Source organism: Podarcis vaucheri, assembly GCF_965113315.1.
Source record: "Podarcis vaucheri genome assembly, chromosome: 2".
NCBI classification, from domain to species: Eukaryota; Metazoa; Chordata; class Lepidosauria; order Squamata; family Lacertidae; genus Podarcis; species Podarcis vaucheri.
The window spans coordinates 20,007,004-20,032,657 of NC_138760.1; the positions used below are offsets into that span (position 1 = coordinate 20,007,004).

The 25,654-nt window shown below is 44.0% G+C and overlaps 1 protein-coding gene and 1 long non-coding RNA gene across 2 annotated transcripts in view; one reads left to right on the forward strand and one right to left on the reverse strand.

The window, feature by feature from the left end:
- The window catches only part of CERS5 (ceramide synthase 5), a 37,479-nt gene extending 15,837 nt beyond the window's left edge, over positions 1-21,642 (reverse strand). The window contains exons 1-5 of the mRNA XM_082212706.1: positions 21,406-21,642; positions 6,216-6,321; positions 3,108-3,238; positions 1,854-1,911; positions 1,406-1,456 (exon numbers count right to left, since the gene is read on the reverse strand). Coding sequence (XP_082068832.1) covers positions 1,406-1,456; positions 1,854-1,911; positions 3,108-3,238; positions 6,216-6,321; positions 21,406-21,611 — 552 coding nt within the window. The 5' untranslated portion in view covers positions 21,612-21,642. The remainder of the gene's footprint in view (positions 1-1,405; positions 1,457-1,853; positions 1,912-3,107; positions 3,239-6,215; positions 6,322-21,405) is intronic.
- A 137-nt stretch (positions 21,643-21,779) lies between these two features.
- On the forward strand, positions 21,780-22,486 carry LOC309526694. Its single transcript, XR_014216848.1, has 2 exons — positions 21,780-21,987; positions 22,169-22,486. It is a non-coding gene; the product is annotated as an uncharacterized lncRNA (long non-coding RNA).
- Positions 22,487-25,654: the final 3,168 nt, after the last annotated feature.

Genomic DNA, 25,654 nt, shown 5'->3' on the forward strand with positions numbered 1-25,654 from the left:
CTTTCAGGGAAAGGGCAATATTTCTGATACCCCACTCCCAAAATCTCAATGAGGGGTAACAAGCTAAGGACTGGGGGAAGACAAGTAGATTGGTTGGAGAAAAGACTAGAACTGTCTATTCCCCAGGCTGCAAAACTTGACAGGCCTTTAGCTAACTATTAAAAAGTGTGTCTTCCATTTAGCAGGTGTCTACAAAGAAAAGGCCACAGATTACTTGCCATGTGTGCTTTTGAAATACATGTTACTTAGACACAGCAATTTTAAAAGAGGAGGATCAGAGAAGAATTCAGCATTACCATCCAAGTATCATGTAAAAAACAAACAAAAAAAACTAGAGAGCAATCAGCCTGTACTGTTTGGAGCCTCAAACCCATAAAAAAGCACTTTTTTGATAGATCAGCAGCAAGACAAAAACTTAGGTGAGTTCAGATGCAGAGAGTGTTTATTTAGCAACTGGATGGTTTTCAGCACACAGTTTTTCTCACTAGTTTTCAATCTACAGTGGTGCCTCGCAAGACGGAAAACTCGCTAAACGAAAGAGTTTTCCGTTTTGGAGGTGCTTCGCAAAACGAATTTCCTATGGGCTTGATTCGCAAGACGACAATGTCTTGCGAGTTCCTGCTGGTTTTTTTCCCTTCCCCCCCTTTTTCTAAGCCGCTAAGCCGCTTATCAGCTGATCCGATCAGCAGATAAGCCGCTAATAGCGCTAATCTGCTAATCCGTCAATGGGCTTGCTTCGCAAGACGAAAAAACCGCTAGACGAAGAGAATCACAGAACGGATTCTTTTCGTCTTGCGAGGCACCACTGTATCTACATAATGACTGCAGGACTAAAAGAAGGTCTACACCACACAGAGAACTGCCACTATAAATCTCTCCCTATTGCATCATTCCAGCTATTTTGTATTCCCTAATTCCTTACATTTAGCACTAAAGCATCAAACACATTCTAAGTAAAGTATGCCCATTATCTCCTACACAGACCAGATCATTAAAAGGCAGACAGAAAGGCACGCTAGTGGAATGTGTAGCAAAGCATAATATGCCCATTTGCTCTAAGAATTACGTTTTTCTTGACATATCTGCAAATTCACTTTGAAACACAACCAGGCACACGTACTGCAATCCGTCACCTTTGATTTACCAGCACTCCAAGTTAAGCTCTAACATGTGAAAATATATTTGCAAGAACAGGATGCTTATTTTGACAGACACAGCTGTTCCACAGGTTACTTCCCTCAAAGTTGACAGATAAGCTGTTTCAAATGAGGGAACCTTGTGGTATATATCAGTACTTCCAGTGGCAAACTGGTTCAAGAGGAAAGTGATCAGTCAAAGGCTGAACGACTTCAGGAAATGATACCTAACACTGTTACAAGCTTTTATTAGTAAAGACACGACATACCTGAAAAGGGTAGTTGTACCAGCATTGTCGAGTATCCCAAAACCAGGGTGCCTAGATTAAAAAATAGTAATAATGAATGAATGAAAGATACTAGAAAACTGTACAACTAGAACATGTAGATACGGGATCCCTTATATTGAGGGGGAAATTGCTCAATACAAGCAACCATAGATTGTAAGACAGGGATCAACACCCTTTTCAAGAAACAACAAACAAAAGGCATCACAAATCATGAACTGGTCTTTCTGGTTCTGGAGTCAAAAAGTGAAAGTTGCAGCATTCCTGAGATGAAGAGTGATATAAAGGCTACCTTTCCTGTTCTGCCATGATAGAATTGAAGGAATAACTGACCACCCAAATAAGAATGTTAAGGAAGTCCCCAAGGACCAAATGGATCTTTTAATTTAATTCCACCGAATATATATTGATTATTATGCAACATACTCACCAACCAAAGAATTCTGAGTCCATACGTAAATATACAGATAGAAAATGCAAGCCTCCACCTGGAAGTGAAAAAGTAAGAATCAAATATATGGTACAAATATATTGATGTTGTAAAGCACCAACCAGGGAAAATCCAAAATTAACTCGAACATGTTTTAGAGACTTAACATAATATAATTTAGATCTATAAAATATCTGTAGGAGACTTTGATATACACAACTATGCTAGACCCACAATAAGAGGAAAAAGCATATGCATGGACACTAAGGTTGTCTGGTAAAACCTCAAAATGTGAGTTCCTGAATGTATCTTGACCCCCCAATAATTCTTCCAGGTTGGGCATTCACTTCAGACAACTGCAGACACTTCAGACAAACTTCTTTTGGAGGAGGAGATGCTGCAACAGGGACAGGATCGCATCACAGCAACGCGCTACTCACAAGTAACATGGGAATGGGGCTTACGATTAAGCAGCTTCCAATTTAGAGTATAAACCAAAGACAGACAGATGTCAAATGAGATTCCCACTCACCTAAAGCAAATATCTTGGGGAAGAAGCCACTGAGGAAGAGAGGTAGAAGTCACAGAAGTAGCAGGCAGGAAGGCAAAGATGCTCAGATACTATAGTGATAGAGGTCATGCAGAAAAGGGTAAGAAAATAAATTTAAGTGGGAATGAAAAGAAACGAGGGCCCAGGAAAAATTCAAGTGCATGCAATGGAAAATAACTTCAAAGGATAAAATATAGCTTGCATAAAGATTAAAAATTATAGCTATCTGCTGTACAGTCCAAACTAAAGGTGAAAGAGCTATTTTACCACACTGAAACACAAATAGTGGTGAAACACCCAAATGAATCTCCTGGTACAAATAAAAAAAACAAGTGTTGTGTCCAGCTAAATCACTGCACACATGGAAAGACTTCCACAAGTGCAAGTGAACTTCCCTTCTCTGTCCTTCCCCATGCATCCCCCAAATCTGCTCTGGGGATTCCCTCTAGCCCTCTAGAGCAGATTTGAGGGTGATACTGAAGGCACACAAGGGGAAGAAGGAGCAGTTGCAACTGAACTTGTAGTTGTCGTTCCATGCAACCATTTAGTTGGATATAACCTTAAAAGAATTTTCAGTAATGCCTATTGCTGAATAGCCATCTGTTTTACAAGAATGCCTTTCTTCAAAATTTCAGAGACCACGAGATGTCAACTTTAAAACAAAACAATTGGAGCTGTAAGAGGTGAACTACACACAAACCTACATGCTCTCACAGAATTTCACATGAGTGCTTGGTTTATCTTGGTTCCTTCGATGACGAAACCAGCGCTGGATTTTTCGGACATCCCAATCTAGTTGTTTTGACAAGCCCTCTAATCTTCTTGCATCTGGAAACTAGAAAGTAATCAAACACATACTCCTTAGCTATCTTCCAAAACAGACTCTTCCCATTATCGCCCAATTATTCTTCGATCTGCTGCATATTATACAAAATTGTACCGACAACGTTTTGCTAGAAAAAGTAACACTGGTTAAATAATCAGTTCAAGAAACAAATTATTAGAAGAAATATACCGTATTTTTCCCTCTATAACACGCACCCGACCATAACACGCACGTAGTTTTTAGAGGAGGAAAATCCATAGGCATGCCACCCGTAGGCATTCCCTCCATAACACGCACAGACATTTCCCCTTACTTTTTAGGAGGAAAAAAGTGAGTGTTATGGTGCAAAAAATACGGTACATAAAGATCAAATATGATAATATAAAATGGTGTGGATGCAAGATGCCATGAAAAACAAATTCCAAAGAAATAACACATACCCACACAAAACCAAAGTGTGTAAGCTTAACACACCAGTAGCGTATTACACTGCATTTTTACATTTTGGGTTATTCTACTGACTGCTTGCAGTACTTTCCTTATCTTTTTCAAAAAGATGACAATACTACCGGAGATTTCTTCCCTTCAGCCACACGCATCTGTGCAGAAAGTTCCTACTCATCACCTGGAATTCTGGCAGCAAAACAGGATTTGATGCCAGGCTAGTTTCACCAAAACTAGTTTTCCATTCAAGTGCTTTCAAAACTACGCCTACATTTGCCAATAATAATAATAATAATAATAATAATAATAATAATAATAATAATTTTTATTTATAACCCACCCTCCCCAGCCAAGGCGGCGAACAAGCAATAATAAAAACAAGTTGAATGAATACAACTTAAAAATAAGATTAAAATACAACATTAAAATATTGAAACGTTAAAATATTAAAATGCAGCCTCATCATAGAAGGAGAAAGGAAAAGAAAAAAGAAAGAAAGAGGGGGAGGGAATCAAATTGGCTCCAAGCCAAAGGCCAGGCGGAACAACTCTGTCTTACAGGCCCTGCGGAAAGAAATCAGATCCTGCAGGGCCCTGGTCTCATGAGGCAGAGCATTCCACCAGGCCGGAGCCAGTGTTGAAAAGGCCCTGGCTCTGGTTGAAGCTAATCTAACTTCCTCCCGGGACCACTAGGGTGTTGCTATTTATGGACTTTGAGGCTCTCCGTGGGGCATACCGGGAGAGGCGGTCCCGTAGGTACGAGGATCCTAGGCCATGAAGGGCGTTAAAGGTCAAAACCAGCACCTTAAATCTGACCCTGTACTCCACCGGGAGCCAGTGCAGCTGGAAAAGCACTGGGTCAATATGCTCCCATGGCAGAGACCCCGTGAGGATCCTCGCTGCTGCATTCTGCACCCGCTGGAGTTTCTGGGACAGCTCCAAGGGCAGCCCCGCATAGAGCGAATTACAGTAGTCAAGCCTGGAGGTGACCGTCGCATGGATCACTGTGGCCAGGTCGGGGCGGGAAAGGTAAGGGACCAACTGCTTGATGTGGCGAAGGTGGAAAAATGTCGCCTTGGCTGTTGCTGTAACCTGCGCCTCCATGGAAAGGGAGGCGTCAAGGATTACACCCAAACTCTTAACAGAAGGCAATTGCACTAATTGGGCCCCTGCAAGAGAAGGGAGTTGGTCTCTCATCCCCATGCCATCCCGACCCAGCCATAGGACCTCTGTCTTCAAAGGATTTAGTTTCAATCTGCTCCCACGAAACCATCCAGCCACAGCTTCCAAGCATCTGGTCAGTGTGTCTGGGGCCGAGTCGGTGTGGCCATCCATCAGCAGACAGAGCTAACAAAAGTAGCCAAGGTGAACAGAGCACGACAGGGATATTCTTACAATAGAGTATTTGATATAAATTAAAAGCAGCAGTAGGGAGTTAAAAGCATTCAACAGAAATAAGAAGTCAGCCTCCAGGATCCATCCCGTGAAGAATAAAACAGAAATAAATCCATAGTTTCTTGGAAATATGCCTGTTTCAGCATAGGTAAGGTTTTTTGGGGGTGAATTATTGTCAACCCTTCATTCCTAGTTCTGCTAAAGGTTAGTCTTCTGTTAAATGCTGTTGCAAATACAGTAGTCCTTTTATCTAGGGGTACGCACCACCAGCACCCCCCCCCATGTTAAAACTGAGACACTTTCTCTAACAACTTAATGGCGAGTATCAACATCCCTTTTTCTAAAAAGCAAACGAAAACACTGGTTGCATCCATTATAGTCTACACATCAATGTTCTGAGAAACCCAGACAGTAGGAAAATAACTCAACAGATTAGCCTAGTAGTGACAGTAAGAAAAGAAGTAATTTTCTTCAGAGAAAAACTGAGAACTATGGAGGAAATGACATGATCAGTTATCTTCAACAGTACCTTGCCTGGTTTCTGTTCAAACCTTATACAGAATTATAGTCTGAGTACTAGATGTACGCACTCAACACACACAATGGAAGTGGGGAGTAGACAGCAACACATACGAAACAATGTAAAGAACGCATGTAGCCAGATTTTATGGTTATGTGTAGCTAGATCAGGGGTCAGCAAACTTTTTCAGCAGGGGGCCGGTCCACTGTCCCTCAGACCTTGTGGGGGGCCAGACTATATTTGGGTGGGGAATGAATGAATTCCTATGCCCCACAAATAACCCAGAGATGCATTTTAAATAAAAGCACACATTCTACTTATGTAAAGACATGCTGATGACCATCCGCAGGCCAGATTGGAAGTTGGAAGATTTAGAAGATTTAGAAGGCGATTTAGAAGGATCCAGCCTCCGGGCCTTAGTTTGCCTACCCATGAGCTAGATGTTCACTATAGTAGTGAAAAGTTTATTTTCCCTGGAAAACAACAGAACTGGAAAGAAAGAGCATTTTTTAAAATTTAATAATATTTATATCCCCCATGCCTCCAAGGAGCTCAAGGTCGAATGTATGGTTCTTATAACCACTACTCATTCTATTGCATTCAAACAAAAATTTGAAGCATCACTCACCTTAGTGATAGATGTAAACACCTTTTCTAGAATTGCATTGGGTTGAGCTGTGCGAGGTTCACAGTTTTGAATGTTAAGAAGTGCAGCACATGGTCTTGCAATAAATCTGGAGGGGAAATCCCAAAGATGTAACAAATGAACACAGAGAAAAATAACCCAGAACATGAAAATCCCAAATATACCGCAACTTCAGTCACATTTTTCTGCCCTGCATATGGTCATGCACACAAAAGACCACTCACATAAAAGAAGAATTCTATTTAAATTTCAGCAAAGTGCAAGCTTGTTTTACTTCACACTTCTGTTTGATACAACAAGAGAAAAAGGTTTCCTTAGTTTCCCCATGTATTTTCATGATATATATAAAAAATAACTGGCCAGTTTAGCAAAATGATGAAAAGCAATGAGAGGATTTTAAAATTAATTATTAGACATTACCAGAAGGACCTGCAACAAAATGCTGCAGTTTGAATTCGTTTTGTTCTGTAACCGCTGCCCCCCCTTTCAACCCAACTTCCAACAGTCAACGTCCCAGTGAGCATCCCACTGGGCTATTTCTGTATATTTTTGCCCTTCTTTTGTGCCCCCCACAGCCCCAACCCAAATACTGATTTTACTTCTGCAAACACAGGGGTTCACCTCTCTCTTGCTCATGAGTGTTTTTGTTTCAGCTACGTAAGTGCAAGGACTCTTCCCTAAAGATCAGAAATAGAATATAAGATGACAAGTGATATGATGAATGTTTCTACAAAGTGTCAGAAATTTAAGAACCCAGACCAGCTTGGACCCAGTAGCAATCTTTGCCACCAGTGACTTGGTCGTAAAAGCTCTAGAAATAATGTTTAGAGGACCGCCTTTTAAACTCTCTTTTGTTTGAGGACCCCCATATGCTAATTGTTGTAATCTCAGGCTCCATTAATTGAGAAAAAAAATGTAAGACACATATTTTTGAATGTCTCAAAAAAATTGTGGGTTTCTTTTGTCACACAGTAATCTCAGTTGCTGGGACGCGGGTGGCGCTGTGGGTTAAAGCCTCAGCGCCTAGGGCTTGCCGATCGAAAGGTCGGCAGTTCGAATCCCCGCGGCGGGGTGCGCTCCCGCTGCTCGGTCCCAGCGCCTGCCAACCTAGCAGTCCGAAAGCACCTCCGGGTGCAAGTAGATAAATAGGTACCGCTTACCAGCGGGAAGGTAAACGGCGTTCCGTGTGCTGCGCTGGCTCGCCAGATGCAGCTTTGTCACGCTGGCCACGTGACCCGGAAGTGTCTCCGGACAGCGCTGGCCCCCGGCCTCTTGAGTGAGATGGGCGCACAAACCCCAGAGTCTGTCAAGACTGGCCCGTTCGGGCAGGGGTACCTTTACCTTTACCTTTTAATCTCAGTTGCTAAAAACTGTAAGGGGGGGAGAGTGCTCTTGTTGTTTGGTTCTGCTTGCAGGTTCCCCACAAGGACCTGTGTCAACAGGATGCTGATCTAGGTGGGTGACTGACCTGATCAAGCACCTTCTTACTTCTATATAGAATTGTCAATATTGTACAAGTCACAGACAAATTTGGGCCAGATAGATACTACTCTGGCTGTCTTCCTCATTCATATAAACACTCTCTGAACACAATATGCAATCATATCCTGAGCATCTCAATATGCTCATTAAGATAGGTGAAGTTTTTAGAACACAAATTTCATGCCCACTCCTTCCCTTGCATAATACCTAATGTATGGGAGGAAAAAAGAAAACATTCTTTTGAAAAGAATTCTGCAGTCTAGTACTGTAGTGCAAGTACTCAAAGCACAGACCCACAGCGAGAGGTACTGGAGCCCATTTCCAAAGAGATGTTTAAGAAAGGAACGTGAGGGCCATTTCAAACATTACATTTCTGGCAGATTAACCTGTGCTAGGGTGAGGGGCGGTACATCAACAACGGGTGGTTTTAAGTTCCAGTTAAACAGATCAGAAACTGCTTTAGGGATCAGCTCAAACAAATCTGACACAAGCAAGAGGCAAATGCTTACTGATGTAAATGTTCCATGCTTCCCCGGACATACTTAAATGCACTTATGATGGGTACTGGCACATTTGTGTAGAACTAGCATGCCAGCATGTACCTATAGGTAGGCTGTGGAACTCCTCCCCACAGATGTGCATCTGGCAACTTCACTATACAGTGGTGCCTCGCAAGACGAAATTAATTCGTTCCGCGAGTTTTGTCGTCTTGCGGTTTTTTTCGTCTTGCGAAGCACGGTGTCGGGAAAGTTTTGGAAAAGCTTCAAAAATCACCAAAGTCTTTAAAAACCTCAAAAAAGGCTACCACACCGCGTTCTATGAGTTGCTCCTCGAAGTCAAGTCGCAACTGTATTAACGGTGTTAAGAAAAAGGAAACAAACTTGCAAGACGTTTCCGTCTTGCGAAGCAAGCCCATATGGAAAATCGTCTTGCGAAGCAGCTCAAAAAACCCTTTCGTCTAGCGAGTTTTTGGTCTTGCGAGGCATTCGTCTTGCGAGGTACCACTGTACAGTTTTTGGCAGAGAGAGAGTCAGAGAAACAGACAGAGAAAGAGCACTCTTTACCTTAGGCTTTAAAACCTATATTTTAAAATATATTTTCAAGACCCACTCTATATTTCTGATTGTACATTTTTAATACTTTACTGTCAAACCTCGGAAGTCACACGTAATCTGTTCCAGAAGACAGTTCGACTTCCGAGGTGCAGCTTCTGATTGGTTCTTGCACTCATCGGAAGCCACGTCAGATGTTCGTCTTTCGAGGAATGTTTGAAAATCGGAGCATTTACTTCCGGGTTTTCAACATTCGGGAGCCGAAATGTTTGGCAACGGAACAGTTCGAGAATCGAGGTTTGACTGTATTTAGCATTGTTGTAGCCCACTCTGGGACATTGTGGGTGAAGGGGAGATAATAAACTAAATTAGAAGACAAAACAGCGGCAGCTACACTGAAGATGCAGATACATCATACACTTGGTTAATATATTTGAATGTGAAAGGCAGTGCATGAAGGTTTCCATGGCTTTTACTATAACTCATAAGAATATACAGGGATGCGGGTGGCGCTGTGGTCTAAACCACAGAGCCTAGGGCTTGCAAATCAGAAGGTCGGCGGTTCGAATACCCGCAACGGGGTGAGCTCCTGTTGCTTGGTCCCTGCTCCTGCCAACCTAGAAGTTCGAAAGCACGTCAAAGTGCAAGTAGATACCGCTCCGGCGGAAGGTAAACGGTGTTTCTGTGCGCTGCTCTGGTTCGCCAGAAGCGGCTTAGTCATGCTGGCCACATGACCCAGAAGCTGTATGCCAGCTCCCTCGGCCAGTAAAGCGAGATGAGCGCCCCAACCCCAGAGCTGTATGCCAGCTCCCTCGGCCAGTAAAGAGAGATGAGTGCTGCAACCCCAGAGCTGTATGCCAGCTCCCTCGGCCAGTAAAGAGAGATGAGTGCTGCAACCCCAGAGCTGTATGCCAGCTCCCTCGGCCAGTAAAGAGAGATGAGTGCTGCAACCCCAGAGCCTGCTGGACCATGCCAGTGACCCATCTAGTCCTATTCAGAAAACTACAACCAAAACATGAGTACAAACTGCACTCTCCTCTCCCCTCCTGTAGTTTCCAGTAAATGGTATTCAGAATTACTGCCACCAATGGTGGAGGCAGAGCAGTCATCACATGTAGTAGCCTTTGATAGCTATCTCCATGAATTTGTCTAATTCTCTTTTCAAGTGAGTGTTCTGGTTTTCGAACGATTTTCGGAAGCTGAACGTCCGACACGGCTTCCGCAGCTTCTGATTGAGTGCAGGAAGCTCCTGCAGCCTATCGGAAGCCGTGACTTGGCTTTTGAATGGTTCTGTGAGTCGAACAGACTATGCATTAAATTGACAAGCAAGGTACAACTGTACACCTGTTTTAGTCCTAAGTACACTGGTTCTGTAGTTCATCTCTATGTCACCAAGTTTATCAAGCAGCCCAAACCAATTACACATCACACTAGTTTGCCAAACTTAGACCATAATTTTCTACACAAAAACTAGAACATAGCCTACAGCATAAACAACAACACATTTCCTTTCTATAGGGCTGTATGTTTGCAGGCCCCTCAATTCAAAAGTGCAGGATTCCTCTTTTTATAATGGATAATGGAAATGGGCAACAGAAGAGGGTGAAGAAATTCATTTAAGAAGTGCACTGATCACCAAAGATTTCATAGCTGCCATTTAGCAAACCGATCCAAGTACAGTAGATGAATCTGCACTCATCAGTCTTTCCTAACAATGGAAGTCACCCAGCTGTGGGCATATTTTATTAAATGAAAAGTTTGTTAAACCCACATATCAATTACCTATTACATTTTCAGCAGTTACCAGCTCAATTCATATTACACCACACCAGGCATAGTGCCTGTGTCTCCAGTATGGAAGAGAACAAAGGTCCCAATTCAGTTACAGTATTTGTCTTATATCCAAATGTAATAAAAACAGCAAGATGGTGATGTGAATTAAAAGGCATACTCTGGCATATCTCATTAAAGGCTCCCCACTCCACCTAATAAAAAAAAAATGCAGTGTTTGCATATACAATCTTATCATTATCCATATTAGCAACTGCAACTTGTACTGAGTTCTATTGTGCAATCTATCTCACTGAAACAAATCTCTAAATGATGCCATACACTTTCAGAAGTTTTATTGGGGTTTTTTAAAAAGAAGTTCATATAACTTGCTATAAAGCGTCAATGCGTAACACTTTTCTCTCTTGCAATGAATTAACCATCTGAAACTCGCCTTTCAGAGGTACAGCCTTGCTAACCTGTTGCAACAAAATAAGAAAGCAAGAAAAGAGCTGTGTGGAACTCATAGGAGACAAATGTATTTATTATGGGCATTTCATGAGCCCAGGTTGCCAGCTGAAAAGTAACACTTCATGAATCTGATTAAGCGGATGCTAGTCCATGAAAGCTTAAGCCACCATAAACATGTAAGTCTTTAAGGTGCCACAAGGTTCCTTTATAACAAGGTACAAAAATGTAAATTGATCAAACTTTTTGAACCGCTCAGTATCAACCCAGCCTCTCATTTAAGCACTAGCTTGGTAACCAGAAGTGACAAGGAACTACATGAAGGCGAATGCATTGAATTCCATGGAAGCAAACGAACAGGCTGACTGGAGAGGAACCAAGTGCTCAACTGCTCCTCTACTCCCAGCAAAGGAACTGCCAAAGGAGACAAGCCCTCTACCTCCATGGTCAGCTTAGAAATGCAGCAGTATGCTACAAGGAGGGCACAACTCTCCATCCCACCTCTGCCAACCCCCAGTAAACTAGTACTGTATTTCTTTTTGCAGGCTGGTAACTTGCGCAAGCTTATTCACAAGGCTGCACTTACGAAGACAGTTTGGAAAGTATAATGGATACTAACTGGTAGGAAGTGTAAACTGGGTGAAAACAAAGCACATTGCTTACCACTGTGTGCTTGGATCAAATTCAAGGCGCATTGGCATATAAGCAGCCTTTATCAAGTAACTCCTGCTCCAGTATAATCATCTCCAAAGTTTAAGGTCAGCCACGATGGCCCTGGTCCATGTTTTCACTTGTGCAAGTCAGATTATAAAACATTAATTGATTTAAAGGGTCTTTAAATTAGTATTACATAACTAAGGCTGTGTACCATGTTACAATTCAGTTTTAAAAGGCCACTTGGGATTTCTACATATGTCATAGCGAAGGACAGCGATGAATACAGGTATTAATGCCTTTCCTGGTTTAAACAACTATGCCTCCCTATATTCTGTTAGACCACTTCTCATCAGCTGCATCCAACATGGCCAGTGGTGAGGGATGATGGGCATTGTAGTCCAAGAGCAAGTGGAGGCCAGCAGGATATCAGCCCCTGATATAAAGAGTTGTCTGTATCTTATACTTTCCACCACACATAGACAGATTACCCATGTGGGTTAATTAATAAAAGGCTTGGCTGGATGTCTAGATCCACAGCAAGGGGCTAAACACACTCTCCAGCAAGAGGCAGCCCCCAGCAGAGTATTAAAGTCACAGAATCATACCGCACAGTGAAGCTTTAGGAAAATGTAGACTGTTAGACCTTTTAAACACCCCGTTTAGTCCATTTACAATGCTTCCCGTCTACTCCTCTTGCAATGAGCAGACCACACCATTAGTGAGTTTAAAAGCTCTACTTACAAGCTCCAAAAGTCACATTCAATGTGTTATTCTGTGCAGTAGCAAGACTATTACCTCATCACTGTTATTAATTTTGAATATTAATAGGTAAAAATCTTCCATGGGTTTAGTCTTGTGTAGAAATCTTCTGGGGTTTAGCCTTCCATTTTCCAGTGAACCAAGTAACAGCTAAGTAGGTTCTGGCCAGCAACCCGAAAGCTATTTCACAATTCATCTCTAAATACAAGAGATAAACATTTATGCCCTAAAGTACATTCCAAAAGTCAACCATAATGTAAAAAGACACCTGAGGATTATAAACATGCATTTTGTTTCTGAAACAAACATATACCAGTATTTTGTTTCTGAAATACAATTTGCTTTGTTTCCTTGGGTTCTGTTTCCTTATGCAACTACAGCATCCTTCAATGAGACAAAAGCAGACACACCAATGTTTATGCACTTCAATGCACTCCAAGTTTTTCTTTAATCTACACTCTTTTGTTAAAATGCATCTTTTTGAAAAGTTCAGTGCACATAACACTGAACCATCTCAGTTCTATCTTCAAGTCTGGAGTAACCTAGAACTCATGGCTTCACTGATGTTCAGTCCCAGCTGTAATCTTCCTAAATTCCTGTCTACGTGCAGGTTTTTAACAATGCAAACTTAACTCCAACAAGCTTGGACTGTGTATTGACCATTGACAAGACACCTCTGCTGAGTTGAGGCTATGAGAAAATAGTACTATTTTAATACAAAAATAAAGCAGCCTCAGAAGAAAATTCAACAGATACCATATATGTTCTATTCATGTGTCCATCAGAAGTATCACTCTACATACAGTGGTACCTCGGGATACATACGTTTCAGATTACATACGCTTCAGGTTACGGACTCCGCTAACCCAGAAATATTACCTCAGGTCAAGAACTTTGCTTCAGGATGAGAACAGAAATCGTGCTTGGTGGCCACCAGAGGGCGCATTGGAAGATGGCCGACAATAACATCTCTCCGACCCACACGAGGTAATTAAGAGGCTGCTATGGGAAGTATGCCGCCTTCCCGCCCCCCCCCAAGGGGATGGGGGGGACTGCCTTGCCAGCGGTGTCCATAATTCACCCCCGGATTCGAAAGAAGGGGGTGCGGACACTTGGCACAAGCCCTCGTTTGAAGTCGGCTCTTCCTGACGCTGTCTCCAATCACAGCACTGGTTCGCTTTGGCTTGAAATATATAATTGGAAATACATAATTGGAAAGAAGCTAAAGCACATACATCAAGCGAAGATCGGGAGTTAAGACTGCTGATTAATGGATCTCTGTGAGCGGAACGATGGGCGGGACAAATAAATCAAGTGATGAATCACCATTAAAAGACTGGTATGTTTGGAGTGAAACGGAAAGGGGGTGGAGGAAAAAACTTTTATTTCTTTTTGCCTTATGTGATATTAATAACCCTCCACCCCAGAAAGAAGAATCGTTGCAATTTATTAATCACAAGCAGGAATTTAAGAACTGTGTGGAGTGAATTATTGATCAAAGAGAGGATTGGTAAACATCGGAGAATGAAGGAAAGTTTTATGTCGCAGTTTCAAATGGCGTCTCGCCAAGACAGGCTTGCCTAAGAAGGACAGGGGGAGAAGGACCAGGGTCATCGGAATGCAAATGATTTTTGGAATGTGATCTAGACCTGGCAGAGCCCTCTGAGATACGTTTGGCAAGCCTGGGGAAATTAACGGACAGACTGAGGGAAAGTTCTTTACGGAGGTGTGGAAATGGCGTCTGTCCTTACGCGATATGATTTTTGGAAAGTGTAAAACCCACACAGAGGATGTTTGTTTTTAACCCGCTTCTGAAGATTATCAGAGATCGCAAAGAAAGGATTATATGATAACAACAAGATGATGAGGAAAGTAACAAAGAGACTATCTGGACAGAACTTGATAGAACTGTCTAATTAAAGCAGCAATATAAGTGATGTTTGGACCCCCTTTCGGAGCTTGAAGTATGGGTACCCCCAACAAAAATTTAAAAATCTGGCTGTATAATTTGGAACTAATGTGATTAGGAAATAATGTGATTTGATTGGCCTGTTAATAAAAATTATATTTTTTAAAAAAAGAGAACACAGAAATTGTGCTTCGGCGGCACGGCAGCAGCAGGAGGCCCCGTTAGCTAAAGTGGTGCTTCGGGTTAAGAACAGTTTCAGGTTAAGAACGGACCTCCAGAACGAATTAAGCACGTAACCAGAGGTACCACTGTATATATTAAAGGGCTCAAAAGGCATCAATTAATTTAGCTACACCACACTAAAGTCTGCATTTGAGGGAATAAAATTTGACTGAACTACACCAAAGCAGTACACATCTTCACAGGGTCTCATCGTCTCATCAAGTCTGCAAACACTGCAAGATAATAGCTGAGATCTGAAAAAAATATTTTTATTAATCTTGAACATTAAGAACATATGAAGAGTCTGTTGAATCAGGTCAATGGCCCATCTAAGTCCAGTCTCACAGTGGCCAACCAAATGCTTGTGAGAAACTCACAAGCAGTACAAGAGTTCCACTGAACTACCAGTACTTTTGAAATGCCTCAATTTCAAAAGTGGTTTCCTGAAAGTTACACAAGAAGAACGAGAAAACCTATTTGGATGCATACATTGTTGATCAAGTCAACTCACCCTATGACCTTATGCAACAGCTTCCCTGCCATAATTCAAACTACTTTTGAAACTCTCCTCCATTTAAATTTGCTTCCCACACAAAAAATGCAAGGGGGTCAAAGCCTCCCCACTGACATCGACATTGATCCAGTTCAATGTCTTACAGCAACAAGATGCTCCTATGATATTTATCAGTACCACTTAAGACAACTTGTTTTGGGACATCCTGTTCTATAGGGAAGGGCAGAAAATAAATCTAAAATCAGATACAATATATTCAGACAACTCCTCATCTGTGTGTGAGCAGCACACACAGACAATTTTCAGCACCGCAAGGGGTGTGGCAAGCTTAAGTGCATCCCACTGACCCATATGGCACCTGGGAACACAACTCCCATGTAAATGGGGAGTTGTGGACTAGTCTCGTGGTATTTCACCACCTACATTAACAAGAAAGACAAGAAGGGAGAGCCACCAACACGGAATGCCTATATCTAGACTTCTTAATTAATGCTCATATATGTGATTGTAACCTCTATTTGCATTTTATGTTTATTGCTGTTGAGTGATTGAGAGTATGTAAAATGAAGAAAGGAATAAATATGACAGGATCTAAATATAAATATAAAAAGTAAACCCCTCCCCAGTTAGGCTTAGGAGGGGAAGCTTAGGGAAGGCAGTCTGTCAGGCCTATCACAGTTCCAAATGGCCTGACATGGACACATGAAAAATAACTACACTACCTGCAGTATTCCACAGCACTTATTAAATCCATTTGTGCATTTAATAATAATAATAATTATAATAATAATAAATTTTATTTATATCCCGCCCTCCCCAGCCGAAGCTGGGCTCAGGGCGGCTAACAATAAAACAGTACAAAAGTACAGCATAAACAACACTCTAAAATCATTCATTATAAAATTAATTAATTCAAGCCACTGGCAACCATTGGGCCAGAGCTCTGCGAAGATTGCCGAGGGAGGGAGTCAGGCTGTGCCCTGACCAAAGGCCTGGTGGAACAGCTCTGTCTTGCAGGCCCTGCGGAAAGATGTCAAGTCCCGCAGGGCCCTGGCCTCTTGTGACAGAGTGTTCCACCAGATTGGAGCCACAGCCAAAAAGCCCTGGCTCTAGTTGAGGCCAGCCTAACTTCTCTGTGGCCTGGGACCTTCAAGATGTTTTTGTTTGAAGACCGTAAGTTTCTCTGTGGGGCATACCAGGAGAGGCGGTCCCGTAGGTATGAGGGTCCTAGGCCGTATAGGGCTTTAAAGGTGAAAACCAGCACCTTAAACCTGATCCTGTACTCCACCAGGAGCCAGTGCAGCTGGTATAGCACTGGGTGAATGTGATCTCGCAGCGAAGACCTCGTAAGGAGTCTCGCTGCAGCATTCTGCACCCGCTGGAGTTTCTGGGTCAGTCTCAAGGGCAGCCCCACGTAGAGCGAGTTACAATAATCCAGTCTGGAGGTGACCGTCGCGTGGATCACAGTGGCTAGGTCAGGGCGAGAGAGGTAAGGAGCCAACTGCTTAGCTTGGCGGAGATGGAAAAATGCCGCCTTTGTTATAGCTGCAATCTGCGCCTCCATGGAAAGGGAGGTGTCGAAGATTACACCCAAACTCTTAACGGACGGTGCTGACACTAATTGCGCCCCCGCAAGAGAGTTGCCCCCCCAATCCCATATCGCCCCGTCCCAGCCACAGGACCTCTGCTTCGAAGGATTTAGCTTCAACCGGCTCCCACGTAACCATCCAGCCACAGCTTCCAAACATCTGGTCAGTGTGTCTGGGGCCGAGTCAGGATGGCCATCCATCAACAGATAGAGTTGGGTGTCATCAGCATACTGATGGCAACCCAGCCCAAAACTCCGAACAAGCTGGGCGAGGGGGCGCATAAAGATGTTGAAAAGCATCGGGGAGAGTATCGCACCCTGAGGTACTCCACACACCAAGGAGTGGCGCGATGACAATTTGAGGCCTTTCTGAAGGTTTCAGTTAAAAAATGATGTGATTCTTTGTAGGTCAGAATACTGAGCCATTCTGCGAAAGCTAAAGCTGATCTCCTGTCATTCTCTCAGAGTTTCACTTATCGCTGAGTTTCATTGGCAAAACTGAGAGGAAACAGACGAACACATAGGAACAATAGACTACATTCTCTCCTAGGGCCTAAAAAAGAGAGATATGCATATGATAAACCAGTGTGCTGCTATGATATGCCGAAAATGTGAATGCATTTCCTCTAAAGTGAGGCACCACAGACAGGAAGGGAAGAAAAAACAATGGTTTAAGAAATCTGTGGCTCAAATTGTGAGTCATCAGTCCCAGACTCCCAATGTTAAATTGAAGCACATAATTCATGGAGTGTTCATTCCAGGACATGAGGATAAGAAAACAGGCGTAGTGAAATTTTAATGGATAAATCAGAAAATTATGTATGAACATGGGAGGGGTCAAAAGGCTGTATTGTGTTGCCCAAATTTCACAAGTGAGATGCTCCATAAGGTTAGATGTTCTGCCTGTCAGGGGAGGGGAGAGGAGGGTAGGAAAAGAAAAGGAGTGCATCAGGGGTGGTTGGTGATTTGCAGGATGCTAAGACCCCTTTGTTCTCCCATCCTGCTCCCAACAGAACACCTAACTACATCAGCCCTAAAGCTGGTATAGTTAATTTATTCTCATTGACTGCAAAGAAAGAAAAAGGAGAACAAGGGACAACAGAAATCCCACTATCTTATCACCTGCCCTAGCTGCTGCAAGCCAGCCAGAGCTTTGGAAGTGACAGCAGCAGCCCCCCACTGCAAGAACTGTACTAGTACTCAAAAAGGGTTGTATGACCCAAACTGCTTTGTATGGCCAGCCGCAACATTCCTGAGCAGTTTTTTCCAATATTTTCAAAAAATGTCCCAGATATTCCACTTTTCAATTTATCTTCTATATATAGATTTGAAGTCTACTGAGATTTTGATTCTAGAGCCAAATTCATGAATACAGGTTTTTCTCTTGCTACAAAAATGCTATTTTATAGGGAAGTCAAACGGGTACTGAGTTTAATGCATTTTTGAGCTTTATAGCTTTTATAGCTTTAATAATTATTTATGTATAAACTACCTGGAAGCAAAGATCAAAACTCAACAGGCACGTTGAGCTGTGAGCTACTTGGAACCAAGTGAAGATACCGTATATGGGCACCAGGATGATGACTGACATCTCCACTATCTGGCTGGCTGTCACACAGCAGCGGATTTTTTTGCTGCCATGCTGTGGTGTGAATCACCTGGCTTGTGCCACAGTGCTTCAGGAAAAGAATGGAGTCTTTTGCTGCTGAGCCACTGACACACATAGTAGCACAGCAGCAGAAGACTCTCCCTGAAGTGCATGGTAAAATTTCATTTTGAAACTGGCATAGCTGAGACCTAACCCTAATGCTGAACTGAACCTAAACATTTAGCGGTATTTCTTCTCTCATCCTGTTCAATACTAATTCATATATTAACTAAAACAATAACTGCCTCGGTTATTTTGAACTTATTCAGACACATATTATGCAGATTGATGTCATCAACTATTATGCTTGCAGAGTAAGTCCATTGGGAGTGAATGTAATAATGAATATTTAACCAAATAACTTTTTTTTATTTTTAAAACATGGTGACAGATCCAAAGTACCATGCTTCTTCCTCCATGTCACTCTAACTGGTCCTAAAAGGATTCTCCCTGAACAGGATTTGTTGAAGCCTGACAACTTACAGCTGGAAGAGGAAATTGTAGAAGCCCACATAATTGCTTAGGTGCATGCCTGGGGATCCTTGGATCTTGGCTTTTTTTGAACACGTAACACCACATCCTGTAGAATTCTATCAGTTCTATTTTATCTGCACAATCCAAATGAATTTCAGGAACCAATATGCTTTTTCTGTGCAGCCTAAGCAGGAGCAGTGAATAACATTATAGTTAAATGTTGTAGCTTGTCTTTGCTTACCCCACCCAACTGTGCTGCTCAGTTGTAAATCCTCTTACATTCTGTGTCACCATTAAGAAAAAACAGGTAGGAATGGGCCAATATATATGTGAACCGTCCCTGGATCAAGTGATTATTCTTCTTTAAGGTCTCAAAGTTCATAACGTAGCTCAAGGTTGTCATCTGAACTTGCCAGATGTTTAACTGATAATCCATCACAGCCACTCCATAAAAAAGAAAACTTTAGAGCTGTCTTGCCCCAAAATGGCAACTAAGCATTCTATTTTGGCAACTAATGCTGCCTAGAGGTCATTTATGACAAATGGCAGTTTGGAAATTTATTATAGGGGTGGTGAATAGATCACAATTGTCTTGTCTTCTTTATAACAGCCTCTGGTATGAAACACTTTTTTGGAAAATGATTCTAGGGCACGCCCCAAAGTCACACTTTAAAAAAACAAAACGCTGAGCCATATGGGAAAGTTAATCCTTATACTGGACCCACAAAGGGGAGGAGGGAAGTTCAGGAGATTTTTTTGGAATTCTTTTTTTATGTTGATTGTTGGATAAGTGATTGTAAATTTCTAAAAACTAAATAAAATTATTAAAAATGTAAAGTTGATGCAATAATAGATCTTATTCTAATTGCCGCTGCTTATATATATATATATATATATATATATATACACACATACACACACACACACACACACTCCTTTCTTGACAAAGTAATTATCATAAATAAGTAAAAATAAAAAGGTGCACCCCACCACCGAGACCATTCCATTGCAACTATCCAACCTCCCAAAATTTCAACACCTCTTGCAATGGTTTAACCCCGTGGGTCCCAACATGGGGCAAACGCCCCACAAGGGGGCCATTTGATTTTTAAGGGGGGCAATTCGAGAACAGTTAGACCAAGTCAATGACTTTTAAGGCTTCCTCCATTTGAACAGGAGTTCACTATTTGAACAATTAAGAATTATTATGTCGGTGGGGGGAGCATCGGAATTTTAGAGATGCTTAGGTGGGGCATGACCAAACAGTTTGGGAACCACTGGCATTTAACCCGTTTCCGTTTTAAACAGTACAAATTCTACAAGCACCTTCTATATATATCAGGTATACTGGCCTTGGCCCAGTATACCTGAAGGAGCGTCTCCACCTCCATCGTTCTGCCCGGACACGGGGTTCCAGCTCCGAGGGCCTTCTGGCGGTTCCCACACTGCGAGATGCCAACTTACAGGAAACCAGGCAGAGGGCCTTCTCGGTAGTGACACCCGTCCTGTGGAACGCCCTCCCACCAGTTGTGCAAGAGAAAAACAACTACCAAACTTTTAGAAGACATCTAAAGGCAGCCCTGTTTAGGGCAGCTTTTAATGTTTAATAGGCTATTGTATTTTAGTGTTTTGTTGGAAGCCGCCCAGAGTGGCTGGGGGGACCCAGCCAGATGGGCAGGGTATACATAAATTATTATTATTATTATTATTATTACTACTACTACAGTGGTACCTTAGGTTAAGTACTTAATTCGTTCCGGAGGTCCGTACTTAACCTGAAACTGTTCTTAACCTGAAGCACCACTTTAGCTAATGGGGCCTCCTGTTGCCGCCGTGCCACCAGAGCACGATTTCTGTCCTCATCCTGAAGCAAAGTTCTTAACCTGAAGCACTATTTCTGCCTTAGCAGAGTCTGTAACCTGAAGCGTATGTAACCTGAAGCATATGTAACCTGAGGCACCACTGCATTATTATAGCTCCTGGCAATCATTTCTCCTGCGTATTCCCCATCTTTATAAAGAGCGCGGTCTGGCTACGGAGTTCCTCTGAAGGTTTTATTATGGTGAAATAAAACGGTGGCGCGAGAAGGCGCGAGAAAACGGGTCTTCCCTCCAGTGGCGTAGCGTGGGGGGTGCAGGGGGGCCGGCCGCACCGGGCGCAACATCTGGGGGTTAGGGTTAGGGGGCGCAAATCCACGGGTTAGGGGGCGCAAATTACTTGCCTTGCCCCGGGTGCTGACAACCCACGCTACGCCACTGCTTCCCTCCTCGGACCCCCTCCCCAAACCCTCCTCGGGGCCGACTGAGGAAGCGGCAGCGAGGGCGACGCCAGTGGCGTAGCGTGGGTTGTCAGCACCCGGGGCAAGGCAAGTAATTTGCACCCCCTAACCCGTGGATTTGCGCCCCCTAACCCTAACCCCCAGATGTTGCGCCCGGTGCGGCCGGGCCCCCCTGCACCCCCCACGCTACGCCACTGGGCGACGCTACCTCTTCCCTCTCGGACCCACCCACCCATCCCACTCGCCTCGGCCCGTCAGGCAGGCGGGCGGAAGTCTGCGCCGCTTCCCACCCCCCCACCCCCCGCCGCCGGCTCCCTCCGTCCCCGTTCCCCGCCGCCGCCGCTCTCCCACCTCTCGAAGAGCTGCCTCAGCGCGAAGAGGCCCAGCGCCCCGGGGAAAGCGGCCCAAACGTGGCGGGGGAGCGGGTACACCTCCCCGACGCCGGGGTCCTGTCGCTCCAGGTCGGCCCAGCTCACGTTGGCGGGGAACCAGAAGCGCTCGCTCCACAGACCGCTCCACAGCCACGCTGCTGCCGCCGCCGTCGCCGCTGCCGCCATCTTCCCGCCGCCGCTGCCGCCGCCGCCGCCGCCCTCTCCCTCGCCGCCTGACCGGACTGACACTTCTTCCCCTCAGCAGCAGCCGCCAAGAAGAGAAGGGAGGGGGCGGTGCCGGCCGGAATCCCCGCCCATCTAGCGGGAAGGGAACGCCCGTCCGTCAAAAGCCGCGCCGCGCCCTAACTTCGCCGCCGGAGGGAGCGTGAGGGAACGAGGCGCATGCGCTCTTCCGCAGGTTTCTCCCCCCCCCTCCCCGCCCCGCGCGCACTTTCTCTTTTCATTCCGTCTCCTCTATTAAGAAAGGGAAATGTTGCGGTGGCGCGCGCCGAAAGGGGAAAGGAGATTTGCCCCAGGGTGTCTAGGAAGAGAAATTCAACAGGTGCAGCAGTTGGCTGTTTAAAGCTGACTATTTAGCCCCCCTTTATTATTAATAATAATAATAATAATAATAATAATAATAATAATAAAAAATTTCCTTCAATTATGTGCTGTATGTGCTGGAGATGAGCACCAGGTTGCCGCAACTGAATTTATTTTGTTCCTTGTTTCCGTCATACAAGAATATGCAGTACGGCTGGCGAAGCCCGGTTTGGGCGAAACACGGTTATTATCCCGGAATCCTTGTGCCATACCTTCAAGTTTTCCATCTGATCCGATATCTACATACAAGGAACGTTGGAATCCTCAAAGCAGCGATACGTGGAACATCATAAGATAAGCATATCATATTGTGGTTATTATTGCCAATATGCCAATTTAGGAACCGAATGGACTTTTACCTCCTGACCGTCCATTGGACTTTAATTTCTCTTGATATGTTCCGTTTGCATGATGCCTTGGTCTATGGAATTACACTTTGTGAGATATTGTTTGTTGAATTGTGTTTGAAATGGAAGTTACATAGTTAAAAACAGCCTGTCAAGTTGTGTGTGTTGTTACCAGGAATTCAACAGGTGCAGCAGCTGTCCATTTAAACCTGGCTATTTAGGCCCCTCCCCTTTTTATAAATAAAATAATGATAAAAATTCATTTTATAAATAAAATAATTTTAAAAATCAATTATGTGCTTAGTAAAAAAAAAAAAAGGCACAAGGTTTTTCATCACTCTAAAATGACGGTGCAGCTTTATAAGAGTGGCTGGGGAAACCCAGCCAGATGGGCGGGGTATAAATATTACTATTATTATTATTATTATGCAACTGATGGCAATGCAGTACTTTCTCAACATACAGTGAGGGGGGGAAGTACCGTATTTTTCGCTCTATAAGACGCACCAGACCACAAGACGCACCTAGTTTTTGGAGGAGGAAAACAAGGGGGGGGGGATTCTGAATCTCCGAAGCCAGAACAGCAAGAGGGATCGCTATGCAGTGAAAGCAGCAATCCCTCTTGCTGTTCTGGCTTCCGGGATAGCTGCGCAGTCTGCATTTGCTCCATAAGACGCACACACATTTCCCCTTACTTTTTAGGAGGGAAAAAGTGAGTCTTATAGAGCAAAAAATACGGTATTTGATCCCCTGCTAAATTTGCCCATTTGCCTAATGACCAGTCCATAATTTTAATGGTAGGTTTATTGTTGCTGTGAGAGACAGAATAACAACAGGGAAAATCCCAGAAACCCAGAAGACAAAAGCCAGAGATTGATGTGCATTATAATGAGTGAAATAAGTATTTGATCCCTTTGCAAAAGATGACTTAGTACTTGGTGGCAAAACCCTCGTTGGCAATTACAGAGGTCAGATGTTTCTTGTAGGTGGACACCAGTTTTGCACACATCTCAGGAGGTATTTTGTCCCACTCCTCTTTGCAGATCCTCTCCAAGTCAGTAAGATTTCGAGGCCGATGTGTAACTACTCGAACCTTCAGCTCCCTCCACAGATTTTCTATGGGATTAAGGACTGGAGACTGGCTAGGCCAGGGGTCTGCAACCCGCGGCTCCGGAGCCGCATGTGGCTCTTTTACATCTTTGCTGCGGCTCCAGGGCGGATACTAGCGAGGGGAGGAGGCGCATTGTGCGCCCCGACACTCCTCACTGTGGCGGGCGCTGTACTGGCTGTGACGTCGCATGGGGGCAGTGCGTGCGTTAGTCACGCACCGTCCCGACGTCACCTTCCCACCCGCTGTCAGATTGTGGCTCTGGAGATATATTTGTTTTAAATGTCGCAATGGTTTTGCAGCTCCCAGTTGTTGTTTTTTCTTCAGAAATGGGTCCAAGTGGCTCTTTTTGTCTTAAAGGTTGCAGACCCCTGGGCTAGGCCACTCCAGGACCTTAATGTACTTCTTCTTGAGCCACTCCTTTGTTGCCTTGGCCGTGTGCTTTGGGTCATTGTCCTGCTGGATTACCCAGCCTTGACCCATTTTCAATGCCCTGGCTGAGGGAAGGAGGTGCTCACCCAAGATTTGACGATATATGGTCCCGTCCATCGTCCCTTCAATGCGGTGAAGGTGTCCTGTCCCCTTAGCAGAAAAACACCCCCAAAGCATAATATGTCCCCCTCCATGTTTGATGGTGGGGATGGTGTTCTTGGGGTCGTAGGCAGCATTCCTCCTCCTCCAAACACGGCGAGTTGAGTTGATGCCAAAGAGCTCAATTTTGGTCTCATCTGACCACAACTCGTTCACCCAGTTCTCCTCTGGGTCATTCAGATGTGCATTGGCAAACGGCAGACAGGCCTGTACATGCGCTGTCTTGAGCAAGGGGACCTTGCAGGCTCTGCAAGATCTCAGTTCTTCACAGCGTAGTGTGTTACCAACTGTTTTGACTATGGTCCCAGCTGCCCTGAGATCATTGACAAGTTCCCCCGTATAGTTTTGGGTTGCTTCATGATCATTGCAACTCCACAAGATGCAATCTGGCATGGAGCCCCAGACCGAGGGAGGTTGACAGTTATTTTGTGTTTCTTCCGTTTGCGAATTATTGCACCAACTGTTGTCACCTTCTCACCAAGCTGCTTGGCAACAGTCTTGTAGCCCAGTCCAGCCTTGTCCAGGTCTGCAATCTTGTCCCTGACATCCTTGGACAGCTCTTTGGTCTTGGTCATGGTGGCTATTTTGGAATCTGCTGGATTGATTGTTTCTGTCGACAGGTGTCTTTTGTACAGGTACTGTAACGAGCTGGGATTACAGGTAAGACCTCTCCCTTACAGCAGGTGCTTCCAATCTCAGCTCGTTACATACAGTGAAGATACCAGGTAGCCTGACATCTGGCTGGTTGATAGGGGATCAAATACTTATTTCATTCATTATACTGCTCATCAATCTCTGACTTTTGTCTTCTGGGTTTCTGGGGTTTTTCCTGTTGTTATTCTTTCTCTCACAGCTACAATAAAACTACCATTAAAATTATGGACTGGTCATTTCTTCGTCAGAGGGCAAACAGGCAAATTTAGCAGGGGATCAAATACTTTCCCCCCTCACTGTACAGTGGTACCTCGGGTTAAGTACTTAATTCGTTCCAGAGGTTCGTACTTAACCTGAAACTGTTCTTAACCTGAAGCACCACTTTAGCTAATGAGGCCTCCTGCTGCTGCTGCTGCCGCGCCGCCAGAGCACAATTTCTGTTCTCATCCTGAAGCAAAGTTATTGACCTGAGGTAATATTTCTGGGTTAGCGGAGTCCGTAACCTGAAGCGTATGTAACCTGAAGCGTATGTAACCCGAGGTAAAGGTAAAGGGACCCCTGACCATTAGGTCCAGTCATGACCGACTCTGGGGTTGCGGCGCTCATCTCGCTTTATTGGCCGAGGGAGCCAGCGTACAGCTTCCAGGTCATGTGGCCAGCATGACTAAGCCGCTTCTGGCGAACCAGAGGTACCACTGTATATATATTTAGTTAGCCAGGAAGGAATTGAAATGTCAGTCAGTCGCTGCTATGCACTTGCAAATTTTATTTCGCAATAGGGCTGTCGTGATATTCGTCGTATTTTGCAGAGGAGCGAGGAGGAAATAATAATAATAAAATGGGCTTTCCACCCCTTAAGATTGCTGCAACAATCATGGTTAAGAAGCTTGTGCAGAAACATTGTTTATAACATCTCAGGACTGCTG